This window comes from Parasteatoda tepidariorum, chromosome 9, assembly GCF_043381705.1.
Source record: "Parasteatoda tepidariorum isolate YZ-2023 chromosome 9, CAS_Ptep_4.0, whole genome shotgun sequence".
Classification (NCBI taxonomy): Eukaryota; Metazoa; Arthropoda; class Arachnida; order Araneae; family Theridiidae; genus Parasteatoda; species Parasteatoda tepidariorum.
This window is the reverse complement of record NC_092212.1, coordinates 81,162,562-81,179,567: the sequence shown is the minus strand read 5'-3', so window position 1 is coordinate 81,179,567 and position 17,006 is coordinate 81,162,562. Positions and strand designations below refer to the sequence as shown.

General features: G+C 26.8%; 2 protein-coding genes across 2 annotated transcripts in view; one reads left to right on the top strand and one right to left on the bottom strand.

Annotated features, from left to right (window-relative positions):
• The window catches only part of LOC107454374 (exosome complex component Rrp4), a 29,286-nt gene extending 24,039 nt beyond the window's left edge, over positions 1-5,247 (bottom strand). The window contains exons 1-3 of the mRNA XM_043044183.2: positions 4,986-5,247; positions 3,415-3,519; positions 618-753 (exon numbers count right to left, since the gene is read on the bottom strand). Coding sequence (XP_042900117.1) covers positions 618-753; positions 3,415-3,519; positions 4,986-5,101 — 357 coding nt within the window. The 5' untranslated portion in view covers positions 5,102-5,247. The remainder of the gene's footprint in view (positions 1-617; positions 754-3,414; positions 3,520-4,985) is intronic.
• A 2,788-nt stretch (positions 5,248-8,035) lies between these two features.
• Positions 8,036-15,248, top strand: LOC107454375 (magnesium-dependent phosphatase 1). Its single transcript, XM_016071567.2, has 5 exons — positions 8,036-8,055; positions 8,779-8,889; positions 9,617-9,724; positions 13,083-13,168; positions 15,034-15,248. The coding sequence occupies exons 1-5, from the start codon at positions 8,036-8,038 to the stop codon at positions 15,111-15,113; spliced, it is 405 nt and encodes a 134-aa protein (XP_015927053.2). The 3' UTR covers positions 15,114-15,248.
• Positions 15,249-17,006: the final 1,758 nt, after the last annotated feature.

The window sequence follows — 17,006 nt, the reverse complement described above, 5'->3', positions numbered from 1 at the left end:
AGAAGGGAATAGAAGCACAATCAAATTTGTAAAAGCTGCAGTAAGTAAAAAAAAATAATGATGAAAAACTTAAAAACCTGCTCTACTGCTTGATAAAACTTGGAGGTATTTCTAATAACATTATCCTCTGTTTCTTCCAGCATTTAAATAGGTTTTAATGTTTTCAGTCTGGTTTTCAGTAGTAATAATTTGCCAGGTTTTAATAGTAAGTTTTTTTTTCTTTTTAAAACATTAATTAGTGATCTTTAATGCATGCTTAATTCTGAGTTCATTTTTGACAAAGGTTAAAAAAAAATTTTATACTATATATATCGATTTTTGGATTCTTCATAAACAAAACAAAAAACTGGAAACTGATATGTAAAAAAAACACTTAATTAATAAGTGGTTTAAAAAAGTTGTAGAGAATTGTATGTTGGTGAAAAACAAAAGCAACAAAAATCTACTAAAAAAATCAAGAAAATTTCAGATAAAATAGTCATTTTCTTAAGACTTATTTTTTGGATTTACATTTTTAAAATATACATTATATTTAATTTTAAATTTAGATGATTTGAAATGTTTGCACAAAATCCTTTGAAAAATTTATGAAATATATTAATTGAAAAATGACTTACCAGTTCTCCCCCGGGAAGATTAACCGATGACAGCAAAAGTATTGCATTCAAACGGGCATTGATATCAACAGCCCATCTCTTATTCTGCACTTCCACAATCCTGCCCACAACAACATCACCAACTTCACCTATATACCTAAAAAATTATAAATATTTCAGATTAAAATATTTTATTAGTTTCATCCATTCACAAGACATCATAACATCACTGTCAGATAAAAAAATAATTAATGCATAGCTGCCAACACGGATAGGAAAAAATCCAGTACATTTTATGAAATAATATAAATTTTATGATAATTGTAGCAAAATACAGTAGAGTCCCGATTATCCGAGTTAATGGGGACCGCAACAAACTCGGATAACTGAAAAACTCGGTTAAAGCGAAGAGTATAAAAACGGAAAGAAAAAGAGAAGGTANATATAAATTTTATGATAGTTGTAGCAAAATATACTAAATATTTTACACATAAAGATTTGTATAGTCATCAAAATAAAAAAAATTACACTATTTTCCAGTTATGATTTCACATTGAATGATCTTGGAATGTTATGTATTATGTTTATTCATAATATTGAATAGTAATAGGCGTTAAATTCATCAAAGATAGTTAACTGAATTTCATAAATGAGGCTCACTTAATTATGCATTAGTGACACTTATTTAAATATTCAAGCCAGCAATAATCTGCACAAAAATTCTATTTCAATAGAGATTTCTTAAGGAAACTTATACAATTTTAGGGAATTTTCTAAAATGTACAAAAAGTGGGAGAATTTTTATTAAACCAGTAGTTTACAGGAAAAATCCAGTAGAGTTGGCAGCTATGTTAATGGTTGAACCTTGATCCATCATTCTTGCAACTTTCCTTATCCTGTATGTATTACCTTGTTTTAAAGGTCCAGTCACAAGTTCTGTTATTATAATGCTAATAAAATCAGTTTAAATTTCCTTGAAACTAGCAGATTCAGGCATATATCATTCAGAAATTCAATCAAATTATTTTTTTAATTCAGTCATTTTATTTTGCAAAAATAAATAAATAAATAAAAGTTAGATAAAAAAAAAACAGAAACTCTGGATATTAATGTTGAAGAAAAAAAATAAGGGTTAGTTATAGTTTGGTGAAAACTCACAAAACACCACATGAAAATGTTGAAATTAGTGATTGATTGAAGAAATGAAAATAGTTGCATCAGCTAGTGATACTGATGAAGGTAGTGAAACAGAACCACAACTAGTGCCAGCACCTGCAGATAACCTTGAAACAATAAGGAACTTTCTGTATTTACATAAATTTGGAGAAAACCCATTACAAATGCTGAAAATTATCTGTACTGATTATTTTAAACAAATAAATGAGTTGAGAAATACAATGTTAATTGTTGAATTAGCATTATATCTAGGTTTCACACCAGCAATGAAAATTTAGTAGTCCATTAGGCCAACTGAGGTATTTATTAAGTGGTCCAAAAACTCATTATGGTAGCTTAACTTTAGAAAAAATGAACTTTACAATTTCATAATTCACAGTACCAGTCAAAAGTTATTAATCGCCATATATTACACTCTAAAATAAATTAGGTTCGTTAGCCCATAAAAATTAAAGATTAGTAAAAGTGCAAAAAAGCTAAAATAATATTTATAAGTAGATTCAACATAGAAATTAGGATGCTGATATATGACTTTAAATAGTTAATTAATTATTTATAATCAATTCAATTAATTCAAATAGTTTAAATAGTCAATTAATGAATTAAGTCAATTGTAAAAGAGCAAAAAATATCATTTTAGTGATGAACCATTGTAATGTCAGTACATGAATCCAAAGCACAGCAAAACATATAAATTTGATATTTCACTATTTAAAATCATTTTTTTTTTCTTTTTTTGTATAGGCACTCTGTTATTCTTTTGAATACCACATGTTTGAAATTCCATACCATGCATTAAACAAAAAAAAATTAGTACAATAATTTTTTTCTAAATGCATGGATTTTGTTGCAAAAATAAAAAAACATTTGTTTGTTGTTATTATTTTGTAAATTCCACACATATTTCAAAGTGACAAATTTGTGGCCTTTCCATGTGATTTTAGTGAAATTTGGCGACAATTGTGGCCATACTGTGTATACCCTAATTATATCTAATGAGTTGTGATATCAGCCTACATTTGGAATAATCCAAAATAAAAAATATATGAAACTGTCAAGCATGCAGAAAATAGTAAACCTTGATATTTGCTTCTTAATTCTAATAAATTAGAAAAAAGACCTAGTGTAACCAAAATAAATAAAAACATTTGTGTTGTATTTTAGCATTATGTTAGGATTTTTTTCCCCCTCATGCTTGATTTTAAGTTGTGTTTATTGGTGTTACGTTACTTATCTGACATTTTTAGCAAATGTAACTTAGCTCAAACATATATGCCAGTGAAATATGCTTGATTAGAATGAAACAAATTGAATAAAGAATTCCATTGGTCAAAATTTATATTGACTAGCGGATGTAATAAATGGATATGATTCTGGTTAAATGTAAAAATGCTGTCTTTAAAAAAGGATGATATTGTTGTTCCAAGTCTCTTTCGTTAAAAAAAAAGTTTTAAAAAAACGAAATTTAGTGGTCTTCTATCCCAAGAAAGAGAAAATGGTTAAATAGCAAATCTGCTTTAAGAAAACTTTAGAAGAGTTGGATGATGAAATAAGCTAAGAATATGTATACTTATGTATAAAATTTCACCTATAGAAATCTGTAAAAACTTAAAGCAAGAAATTTAAAACAATAAATCTTTACCTTGATCTTTGAGGCTTCACAGTGTAAAGCTTATTAATTTTTTCTATGGTACCAGCTACTGTAGCACATATTTTATTCTCTTCATCAATCCATGTTCCATGACCTCTGAAATTCAGCAATAAATAAATATTGATAAGTAATGCATTCTATAAAGTATTCTATTCTATTATAGTAATGCTATTCTATTCTATATTCTTATTATTAATAAATGGAAAAAGTATATTTAATTATTACAGGAAAGCAATAAAGAAAACCACAAAAATGTCTCAAAATAATCTAGATTGCAATTATTTTGAATTTTATTAAAATAAACAAACATTAGAAATTTTTTTTTAAAGATACAAAAATATACCTAAAATAAAATAAAAATTGTGAATGCTTTATAGATTAAAACCAAATGTAGGGAAAGGGAGAAAATATGAAAATCTCCAAGATTTAAAATAAAGTTAAAAATAAACAGTGATATTGAGCAGGTGATCTTTTTTCTATTGTTTAATAGCTGATTCATCAGTAAAATATTACCAATTTATTAAATGCATATTTATAACTATTTCCTCGAATGATAGAAAAATACAGTTAGTAAAAAGGCAAGTTAAGCTAAGTTTTTAATAAACTCACAGAATAGTTTACTCTCTACATTGATAATATAAAGATAAATTATTTTTTACCTTTAAAATATTTTTTTAAAGAAAAAAAAACTTTCCATACATGATTAAAATAAATCTCCTGTTTTGCAATGGATCACAGGCGTCATAATTTCTTTTGGCAGCCTGTATCATATAATCAGGTACTGACAAAAGCTATAAAAGTTTGGAAGTGAAAGAAGATACTAAGGAGCTGACAGTCTACAGTGCGGCTCTCTGGAGAACTCCTCCAGACACCCGTCTTGCGTTGTGGCGCGTACTATGGTTACGAGGAAAGGTCACTTCGAATAGGGGTGTGGGGTAAATAGTTTTGTATCTTAGGGTAGGTCGTTGAGAGTAAACTAATTGATACCTTCTTTCCTACATTTCACACCCATTAAAAATGTGCTCTCGCTTGTTACCATAGCAGCAGACAGCCCCAGACTTTCAGTCTGGAGGAGTTCTCTTCAAAGCTGCACTATAGAATTATTGTGACTTTATCATATTTACTGCAAAAAAAAAAAAAAAACTAGTTTCTCTTAGAGATACTGGACCATTTTTTAGCGATGTGGTTATATGAGTCTTCTTCACTAAAAGAGTTGAATTTTAAATTAAGTAATGAAGTTGAGTAGAATATTTGGTAGTAAAAATTTAGAAGACTATTAGGTAGTAGATATTTTTCTTTCCTTTTTGATTTGTTCTTTTGGCACTTTGAAGATCACAGTTTACGCACGCAATACGAAAATATTCTCGAGTCATTACAGATTTTAAATAATTCATTCTAAATTTAAGAGTACCTAAGTTTAACTTAGGGGTCCCTTTAACTTATTCACATAGCTGGCAATAACAAATTAAAGCAGTATATACAAAATATGATTAATTTATTATTCAGATAAAACTATTTTTTACTAGCTACCACTTAAAAAAAGGTTATCCTTAAATCCAAACCTCATAAATCCTTCATCAGAAGAAATAACTGTGCCTGGAGTCACAATTAAATTATTTTCCAGCACAGGGGATTTGTCCTCTTCATCTTCGTCCCTATAACGTCGTATATCAAACATTTTGTTTCTAACTTCAGAAGATTCTCATAAATTAGATACAGAAAAAATTTAATTAGTTTTATTTAAAAAAAATATTATCAAACCCAACACAAATTATTCGCGAAAAAGAAATAAACAAACTGAAGTTGCCAGGTTTGAATTTCTTTTATTCAACAGTTAAATGTTTCCGCTGCAAGGGGAAAAAAGCTGAGGATTAAATAGGTTCAACATCCAAGCTATAAGTAAATCCTACTTTAATAAATGCTGCGGAATTGCTCCCTGACATCAACAAAATATTAAAAACTGGTAGAACTGTTCCCTGGATGTTGAAGCTCCAGTCTCTAGTTGATACTGTAGTATCCATGAACTGTTCTCTGTAGTATTGTAAGAAAAAAAATTGTGTCAGATTAATTCGCCAGTTTTGTAAGCGGTAATTAGTCTAATTAGAAATTATAGCATGATGCGTACGGCAAAAGTCATTGTGTTTGATCTTGGTAAAGTACTATTTTATTGCTTTATCAAATTTGAAAAGAACAAATATTGTTTATTTTACTATTAAAATAGATAATAAAGTGTCGCAATAGTATTTAAAGTCTTGTATTAATTTTTATGAAACAATCTAGTTGCAACATATATTCGTTTGTGAGTCTAAAGTTAAGTTACATTTAATTAATTTCGTTTTCTTATACAGTACGTCACAAATAAGAGGAAGTTTATTTTCTTGAAGTACATTCGCAGAGTTTATGCTACGGTTTTTGCAATTAATTAAAACCAACAGTGTTTTGTAATTATCATCTTGTGGCTATTTAATGTTTTAGAAATGCAGGTTTCATATTGAAACTAGTGATGTAACGAATAGTGATGGGGACGAATACCAAATATTCGGCCAAATTTTAGGCCGAATACTTACTTTTTAAACTTACATTGTAATTAAAGTAATTTTAAATTAAAAATGAAATAAATATTAACGAAATTGCTTTTTTAATCTTTGTATTAAAACTATTTTAACAACTTGATTTATTTTTTGTAATAATTTAAATATCTTGATACCAATAACAAGGCAATATGGCTTTTATAAATCTAAATAATTAATAATAGCATATTATAGTTATAGTTATACTTGTAATTTATATGCTATTTTATTTAAGATAAGAACTCATTACTTACTACTGTTAAATGTATTCTTAACTTTCTTTTTTGTCAAAAAAATTATTAAAACTCAGAAAATTACTTTTTAAAAAGTTTCACTTTTTAAAATAATTTTGTAATTAAAAAATTTTCAAATTTTAAATTAAAAATGAAATAAATATTAACAAATTTTCTTTTTTAAACTTTCTATATTTAAAAAAAAATTAACAACTTGATGTATTTTTTGTAATATTTTAAATATCTTGATGCCAACAATGAGGCTTTCACAAATCTAAATAATAATAGCATATACTTCATTATTCGGCCGAATAACTTCAGTATTCGGCTAGGCCGAATACCGAATAGTGGCCGAATATTCGTTACATCCCTAATTGAAACTTAAGTGTAGCTGTTTAGCACTACAAGGAAAGTTTTTCCATTTGATTCTTGCGCCCGAAAAGTCGTTATAATTCGTTGACAACCAGGTCAGCACCTCGCAAAGGGCTTTAAAATTAAATTCCAGTATGAAACCAACTTGAAGAATAAGACTTATTTTGACTCCCAGGCAAACTATAAATTTAAAAAAAAAAATTTTTTTTTGCTAGTTTAAAAACTTTTTGGCACTTTTATGAAGTTTTTCCTCTTTACAATTTAGAGTAAGTAATGCATACTTCTATTGAATGTTTCATTTCTTAATTTTAACTAACATTTGCTGACTTGGAAATAGTTTTATTTCTTTAAAAAATCACAAGTCTTATTGTTGTCTGGTACAAAAAAAAAGCATCACAATCATCAATTGAACAATACTGTCAAAGCTATGAGTTGAACATTTGTAGTCACAAACTCAAAATTTGGTCGGCTGTTCAGTAGTATTTATGTACAAAATATTCTTTTAATCAACTGAGTGACATAACATATCAAATTAACTTCATGTATATAATTAGTATTATCAGGAAATTCAGTTTAGCACCAAATGAAGTCGTTCATACTTTCATATACCTTCTCTGAAACATTTAACCAAGCTTTTATGCTAGTTATTTTTAAAGAATAATTCCAAGCTCTTGAAATCTGCTCTTACAAGTAATACAAAGAGTCCCAATGCCAAATTTCCTGTTGATTCTATGGAATTAGCATGTCATAATTTCTAGCCTTAATGTCGCTTCTTGAGACCACCATGACAGGATGAAAAGAAGGTATAAAACTAACACTTCAAAAAAGAAATTTCTCTCCGACCCTTCAACTCACATTGACCACTTAAGTTCACCACATTTAGGTATGGGCTAGGAATGGACGGTGAAATATAGAGCTTAATACGGAGAGTATTTGATTGTGTCTCTACGAAAGATAATCCCCAGATTGTTGCCTATCCAAGTTAAATTTTTGTTAGCTGCTTTTCAATGTAAGCACAATCAGAAGCATACTGTTGCTGATGCGTCAACTATCGTTGCAATGGTCCTTCAAAATTTTCTGATTGAGCCGAAATGTCCTGGGGTTTTAATGATTATATTAGTGTAGGGGTGCTCAACCTGCGTCCCGCGGGCCAAATGCGGCCCGCCAACCCTCGATGTGCGGCCCGCGGCCGCAATCTGAACAAAATGAAAAAAAAATAAAATAAATATTTGTTTTTGAAAAATAATAAAAAAAATTCGGTAATTTAAATTTACACTTTTAAGTTTTTGACGCACCCAATCTCAATCAATGTAGTTTTTCGATGGTTAACGCTACGGATTTCAGCATAGTTTTAAAAATCCCAATATTTTTAATACATCATTATTACGATTTACGAATTTTAATTACCACTTTTGACGCTTTTCGTATGTGCCGATNATGCCTTTAACAAAAGACAAGTAAAACTGCTTATTATGATAGTTTATTAATTTATGTCATTGTGATACCATTATGGGCATTAAAATATATTTCCTAGCTTTTAAAATATTTTTAATTTATAGGTTTAATTTTTTTAATCATTCTTTATCCAATTTTAATTGAATCTAATTATTATTTAACTTTCATCAACATCTTAAAAAAATGAAAAGTAATATTTTATTCTTTCCTTAACAATCAATGTAACGGTTAATTTTTTATTTCAATATGAATTTATAACTCATTAATTTACTGTTGCTGCAAAATTAAATATCAAAATCTATTTTTAACTCTTTATTCCTTAAGCTACTTTATTTCTCTCCCAACCAAAATGTTTCAGTTACTGTGTTATATTAATTCTCACAGTCTTTTTGGTGACTAAGATGTAACCAGATTATTTTAAATTTAATATTAATTACTCGGTGTTGAATTTGTTTTTAGCCATTTTATATATTGATAAATCACCAACTATGAAACAAAAGTAACAACTTATAAAAAAAAATATATATTATTATTTCAGAAACATTACAGATTCAAATTTAAGCTTGAATATATTTAATTTTATTGTGGAGCCTTACAATTGATTAAATATTTTAGAATAACCCTTTAGTCTATTGTATTAATTGTAAATATTCAGTTACAATTATGTGAAATTTTTTATCATACTATTAATGTTAATTTTTCTCATTTTAATTTTATTTTAACAGGCATAATCAAATTGTTGATGGTTCTGGTCAAAAGGTTAAGTGTTATCCAGATGTCCCTGAAGTATTAAAAAAGTTAAAAAATGATGGTTATTTACTTGGAATTGCTTCAAGGTATGAGGTTACCTAAGATCTCAAATTGTCAATTTAAATTAATGTCAAGTTATGAAAATATAATTCTGTTTCAATAACCATTAATACAGGGTTATAAAAGTGTTTTGTTGCAGCAATGACAATAGCTAATGCATGTTTTAAAGTAAAAAATTAGTTAAGTATTTTGTAATATTTTGTTCTAGACTTCTTTTAAAGCAAAATAAATGAATAAAACAGTAAAAAATTATGGTATTTTGAAATAAGTATCTCAAGTTTGTTTTTTATTTTAATGTTTTCTTGTTATTGAATAATTATTAAACCTTTGTATGCATTTTTGATGAAATAAAGAATTTTAATTTTGGGTGAGGATTTTAAAGTTAAAATAAATATTGTGTTTGAAATTTTGAAGGTAGTTTTGAAAGTAAATTCATTATATGTAAATTAATTGTACAATGTTTTGGCTTAGCTAAGAACTGTTTTTAATTTTCAAGACTGAACATTAACAGAATTTATAACATTTTTTTTTATTTTATTGATCTTATAAAATTCTTATTTTTAATAAATAATTACTCTGAGATTTAAATTTTTCTTAACTTATTTTTTTTTATATTTTTATATTCCATATTTAATATTATATATTTTCAGCCATTTTTTGAAAAAGGAAAAAATTATAATTTATTAAAGTTTTATTTCTGAGAGAATTATTAATTAATTTAATTAATTCCTAATTAATTGTATTTATATTTAGAACAGAATGGCCAGCAGGGGCAAGAGAGTTGCTTAAGTTATTTGACTGGAACAAGTTTTTTACCTTTCAAGAAATTTACCCTGGAAAAAAGACTACTCATTTTCAAAAGTAAGTTTAATAATTTTTTGTTGTATTGTGTTTATATTTGCAATAAATATATGTTAAGAAAAAGCATTTTTTTTTTTTTTTTTGAATTTTGTGTAAATTTGATTTAAATCTGAAAAAAAAAAAGCTCAACCTAGAAAATTAAGCTTTTAGTGTCCTAAAATCTACATTTACATGTAACTGCAGCATCTCTTTGTTTAAGTTGATTTTAAATCCCTTACTTCTAAGAATCACAGCTGTGAGGAGTTAAAATGTTTGACTCTGTCTCTAAACTTTTCGAAAACCCAGCTCTAATTTGTACTCTGTTAAACTTTTAACCAAATCCTTAGAGAGTATAAATGTTATTACTAATGTTAAATTCTAATATAATTTCATATTTCCAATTTTTTTATGTTTGATTAGAATTAAATATATTTTATGTATTTAAAATGAAATTTTATATTCCCACATAACATTTGAAAAAATAAATTTTAATTTATTTGTTAAAAATATTGAAATTGTTCAAAACTATTAACTGGATACCTGAAATCAAGAGCCAAATAACAATTTATTATCTTTTTATTCCACAAAGATTCTACAGTGAATATTCATAAACGGATAATTACTTAACTACTCAAACTCATTGGTGCAAGTCTTCCGCCCCCAGGACGGATTTCCGTCTTTCGAAAATGTCCGCGGACGGAAGTAAGACGGGAACGAGACTGACTCGAAGACGAAAATCGGATTTTTTTTCTGTCCTTAAAAATATTTTTTAGGTCGACGTTATTGATTTACTTTCTTATGTCCTGTTGTTATTTTATCAAAAGACAGATGAATAAATATTTTTTGTACAGTATTTAAACTTGATGTATTATGGTAAAGCTTTCTTAGATAGTTTGCAATTTGCATATGTTGAGGGGGTATCATACCCGCCAACTCTTCCGGATTTGCCGGAAGATTTTGTTTTCATATTTAAAGTGGTAGTAAATCTATACTATTTTTTCTCTTATAAAGTTAATTTTTTAATGATTTTGATCACCACTATTCTTACAAAAATTAAGCACATATATTAATATGCGTTACTATCATGGTTGTCAACTTAAGTTTGCTTATATACAACATATTTGTTGCTTAAAATTGAAGTTTTAATTCCAATTTAATACCACTGGGAAAAATGATAATGGAAGGGATTAAAAGTTGGCAGATATGGGGTATTGTGTATGTTAGGTATTTCAGTCAAAAAATTTTCAGTCTTGACCTTTTTTCCAACTTGCACCCATGCTCAAACTACTTCAAAACGGATAAACTACTTCAAATAGTGCATTGAATTTTTATGCATTATCTTTTTAATTTACTCTGCTAAATGAATTTGATATTGAAATTTGTGAATCCAGATGTAATTTATTAATAAAGTATATTGTTGAATAATTTGTAATTGTACATAAAATTGTTTGTAAAGAAACGCATGCATATTTTTCTTAGTTTTATACAGAGTCTTTAAAATCTTTTTAACTAATACACCCAATCAGTAGGATATATTCATATGGAAGCTTTAATCTCCCATAAAGTTACTAAGTGTTAGAAATATCTAGTGAACTCAATAGACTCATGGAGAAAGTCATTTAAATATAAATTAAATTATTCTTTCTGATTAAATTCTTCTTAGTTATTCTTATTCTTATCAATAGAATATTATTTATTTGTTGAAATCTTTGTTTAATAAGATTAAATATAAGTAAATGATTCTTTCTGATTAAATTCTTCTTAGTCATTACTCTCTTATCAAAAGAATTTGTATTTGTTAACAAGATTAAGTATAAGTTAAATTCTTTTTAATTAAATTCCTTTTAGTTATTACTATTTTTATCAATAGAATTTGTATTTGTTTATTGACATCTCTTTTAGCAAGATCATAAACAATATTAATGTAAACTATTTTATACTTATGGGACAATTCAAATATTGTAATTTATGTTTAAGGTTAGGGTTGCCACAGCTATTGTTAATAAATTTGATATTTTAAAAATAATCTTCTAAATTGTTTTTCAAGCTCATTTTTGTTTTGAGTTTTTTTGCATTCCTTTGCCTGGCACTAAAGAAATGTGGAATTTCTTCATTGCTAGTAATATGAAAAAGGGGAAATATGAAAACAAGGGAATAAAACAAGTGTATCTAATAATTATGTGGAGGAGGTGGAACTACATATAGTAATGTTATAATTTCTTTTTACTGCTAAAGATAAAACACTTTGAACATTTTATGATATAAATTATTATTATTTACCCAAGAGTTGAAACATATAATTTATTACATTATTGTCATTAAACATCTACTATTATAAGTTAAACGTATAATTATTTTATTAGATATAACAGTATATTTTTAGGTAACTTTATAATTTGTTACAATGAGGAATGTCATTCTGTTATAGTTTAATTATATTTTATTAAACTTTTATGCGCATAGAAACATGTAAAGGTTAATTTCTACTAAAAAATAGAATTTCCAGGGACTAATCATCCAGGTAAGATGTTAAAGCATTTAGTTATGGTTGGGTAACAATGACTTTTTGTTGTGTAAAAGTTTTATTCAATCTTTATTTTTCATTTTTAGTTTATTTAAAAGGTTAGACAACTTCTTGTTTTTTGAGTGCTCCTGAATATTAAATTGATGCACCCCTAGTTTTATGAACAAGCACAAATAGTATTTAAGTATTTAAATTTGAAATTATATGCCACAGTGTGCATTTAGAAGACTAAGCATATTTCAAACCAAGTTAGCCAATCTCATAATTTGGGAAAATCTTTCTCAAGTTAACTTCAAATTTAAACTGTATTTAAGCCTTGGACATACAATTATTTCATTTCTTTTTCAAAAGCAATGATGTGGATGTTTGTTATGGAAATTTTGAATTTTTTTTTAAAATGTGCCTTTCTTGCTAAAAGTTGTTTATCAAAAAACTCCTATTTACTTCTGTAACTATTCATGTATGTAATAAAAAAAATTATTTTGTTTTTCACTCTAACTAAAATTGCAAAGTACACTCTTCAAAAAAGAACTGCTTCGTAAAACATTTGTACAGCTGTCATTTCGTTGTGCATAATTTGGTTAATTTTTACTGTTCACTAGTTATACAACACACAACTTTTTAAAAATTTTGTTTTATCCCTTTGTTCTGCTGAAAAGAATTCAAAACTGCTTCTTGCTTAGCTTCTGGAATAACCTGACTCCTTAAAACGCGTGAATATTTATCTCTGCCAGTTTATTTTTGTGTTTACATTTCTAAGTTTTACTTTTAATTACTGGCTATCTTTATTTTGTGAGTTTTTATAGGTTAAAAAATACTTTTTGAATGTTTAATAACTTAATTGATTTTTCACAGGATTAAAAAAGATTCAGGAGTCGATTATTCAGAAATGTTATTCTTTGATGATGAAGATCGAAATATACATGATTTAAACGCTATTGGTTTGTATTTTTTCATGAAATATTTTGTAAATTGTGGTGTTGCATATCTAACTTGTTTCAATACTATCATATTTTTCATTGTCAAAAAATTAAGAGAAAAAAATGAGAGATTGGGAATAAATCACTTTATAATATCACTCTATTCAATTATATATAAAATTCAACACCATATATATATCACACTCTTTAAGATGTAGACAAACTTTATATTGTTCAATTATGTAACAATAGTCAATATTATAATATTTTTTTATTGTCTTCTACTAAAGACTGGTGAAAAAACCCAATTTATTTGCTACCATAATATTTTCAATGCCCTAGAAGACTGGATTAAATCGCAATAAAATAATTGGAGTCCACTGTATAATTTTATTATTACAGTAGGGAACTGATTATCCGGAACGGTCGGGACCATCGCTATTCCGGATAACTGATTTTTCCGGTTTTCTGAATCTGCCGTTTTTTTATTGTTAAACCCAACTAAAAAAAGAAAATTTTTTAAATAATCTTAAAAATAAGAAAAAACGATGAAGTAATACGCTAATGATTATTTCCAAAATGATGGTAAGGTAAACATCTTTAAAAAAAGAAAGAAAAATCGTAAAATCTTATGAGGAAATTTTTTTGTTTTGAAAATGGCGAGAAAATTTATCGAATTCCGTTCCGGTTTTTTGGTTTTCCGGTTTTCTGATTTCCGGATAACGGGTTCTGTACTGTACTTAGATTCAGAAATTATTCATCATTCTTTTTTCATTTTGGAAAAAAAGAATAATGAAATATGCTATTTTTTAGTGCTATTTTATTTTAGCTGTTTTATTTAGTGATTTATTTTGCAATCATAGGAAAGGGTTATTTAATTTTGTTCAATACTCTATCGCTCTTCATTATACAAACAAACATGAGCAAATAATAAAAGTTAAAAAATTTTAATCTTTCATGAGATCTATTTAAAAAGTAATAATGTTAAACTCTTTCCAGCTTTTAACTAAATCTTGTAATTATGGGGTGGTATTTTAGAGCTTTTATTGTATAAAAATCCTATATAATAATGTTCATTTTCTTTCTGATGACCAGGGATATCATATTTGTTGTCATCCCCTGGGAAGATCTTCTAATAAAACCAGGCATGTAAATCTTAAATTTCATTTTGTGCGAGATATGATTGAAGATAAAATATTGAAAACTATTTATAAGAATACTAATGATAATATTTCTGATTTTTTAACTAAAGCTGTAACTTTTGAGAAGTTAATTTTTTCATTGGAAAAAATAAGTTTAATTTGAAATTTATATTAAGAGAATTAATTTTTTTTATGTGTATATTGTTATTTGTGTTAAAAAGTAAAATCCTTCTCGCAGGGGGAGATTGTTGTCATTCCCTGGGAAGGATAGCTACGAAGTATTTTTCTTTTTATGCCACCAGATGGCGTTCTTTTTAACTTTGTATGTGTTTGTTTGCTTTTTGTTAATAAACTTTACTTTCTGTCTGAATTTTGATCCACGGACTACAATGTTGAGTTAATAGTTCAAAGATTTTTTTTCATTATAACTTATTTACTTCTCCTGTGTACACTTCAAAAAGAAAGGATCTATTGATAAATAGCCATTGTGCGACAAAATATTTTGTATTGCTTTTGATAAATTAATTTTTATAGAATTTTCTTTCATTCCATTATTTGCTAATAAAATTCTAAAAAGAAAACTTTTTTTTGCTGTTAAGGGGTTGCATAACCGCTTAACCATAACTGGAAAAATATTTCTCTGACTTTAAATTTCTAATTATAGCTAGAATTCTATATTTCTATCTTATATTTGTTTTTTTATATCATTATTGTAAAACACCTCATATTTCTCTTTATTCTCAGGTGTAAAAAGTATATTGGTGACAGATGGTGTTACTCAGAAATTAGTTGATGATGCCTTAAAAAATTTTGAAAATTCTTAGCAATGCTTTTTTTTTTACTAAAATATTGATTGTTATTATGTTATTACAGTTGCATTTTATGTGTAAAATTTCATAATTATTTATTTGTACATAAATAGAGTGGATATTAGTATATTAAAGCTAGTTTTTCATATATTATTGTGAAAGCTTTCCTTCATTTCTTGCTTTCGAAGTCATGTTTTTTAGTATTTAAGGGGCAAGTTTTTTTAGTGGAGAAATGCTTTAAAATTTATGTAAATTTTTTTTTTCAGAATCAGTCTAATTTTTATTTGCCCAACATACACTCGTGACAAAGTGATCTTTTATTGTGTCTACTTTTTCTTGGACAACAAGGGCAGTTAGATTGAGCATCGACTGTTATATATTTTCTAAAAATTCCGTAATTACAGTAGAGTCCCGATAATCCGAGCTCCGGTTATCCGAGTTTCCACTTTAACCGAGCTATGAAATATTTTAAGTTTTTTTTTGTTCTAGTTTATTTTTAAAAATACCGCTGAAAAATAAATCTGAATTTTATCTTCCAAACACTCGGAAAAACAAAATCCAACAACTTGATCCCATGAAATGATCATTAATATCGTCAATAATGAAAATGAACCTAGCGAAGATGATGAAGACAGTGACGATGAAAATCAACATATAAAAATCTCTCACACAGATGAACTTAAAGCTGTCAAAAATGCTACTGAATACATAGAACAACAAAAAGAGGCGACACCAGCCTTCCTGTTATCCTTAAAAAATGGCGAAACATTGCTACAGAAAAGCACCAAAGTTATGTAAAACAAAAAACGATTAAGGACTTTTTTTAAATAAAAACTCTTTAATTCTCGCAAAGTATACTTTTTAAGTTTTTTCAAGTAAGCTTTCTAACAATAATAGGAATTGTATGTGGTATATTCGTATAAATTTTATATTTCTTAAATATATTACATGTATACCAGCTCTTTTTCTATCTTTTTTTTATACTCTTCGTTTTAACCAAGTTTTTCAGTTATCCGAGTTAGTCGTGGTTCACATCAACTCTGATAATCGGGACTCTACTGTAACTCTTTTTATCTCCTGTAATTAAGCATTTTATAGAATAAAAATAAAATAACCATAGTTAACTTTTTTATAAATAATACTACATGATGATTAATTCTAGTAGATAGTAACAATTCTTATAAACTATACTACTACTAATAACAGATAACCATCATATTACCAAGTTACCATATAACTAGCAGTTAATTTTTTTACCATGAAAAGGTGCTGTATACTTAGTAGCATAATGTGTACCCTATTATTGGCTGTTTTCTAAAGAAAAAATTGTTTTAAAAGTAGTAATGATGCTTTAATTCTTTATGTTTGCACAAACACAATGTACTGAAATTCCATATTAATTTTTTTTTTCTTTTCAGATAAGGTATCTTTTTATTTAAATATTCATATTCTAAGTTTGGGCAAATAAGGCATGATTGTCTGCTCATACAAAACATGCACTATGTAGACCAAAATTACCATATACTTTTATTTTATTATTTCCTTCCTTTTTTAATATGAAATTTCATATATTCTGGACAAATTGTGTATATGTGTTTTTCTAAATGGTAGCATTATAATTATTAGAATATTGTTTTTATATATGTTTGAGAATTAAAGAGTTACTTGCTTAAGAAATTAAGGTAAAAATATTTGCATATCAAATCCTAGTTTTCAGTTGCTTCAAATTGTATAAAATCACTTCTTGCCAACTAAATTATTTTCACAGTATAAAACACTAATTAGGGCTCATACATTAAGCCAAAAAATATATATCACCCTGAATAACTTTTGTTTTAGTGGTTGGATAATTTTGTTTTGATGGTTGGAATAATTGAGGTACTTTATGCTGATTAAATAGTGGTAACC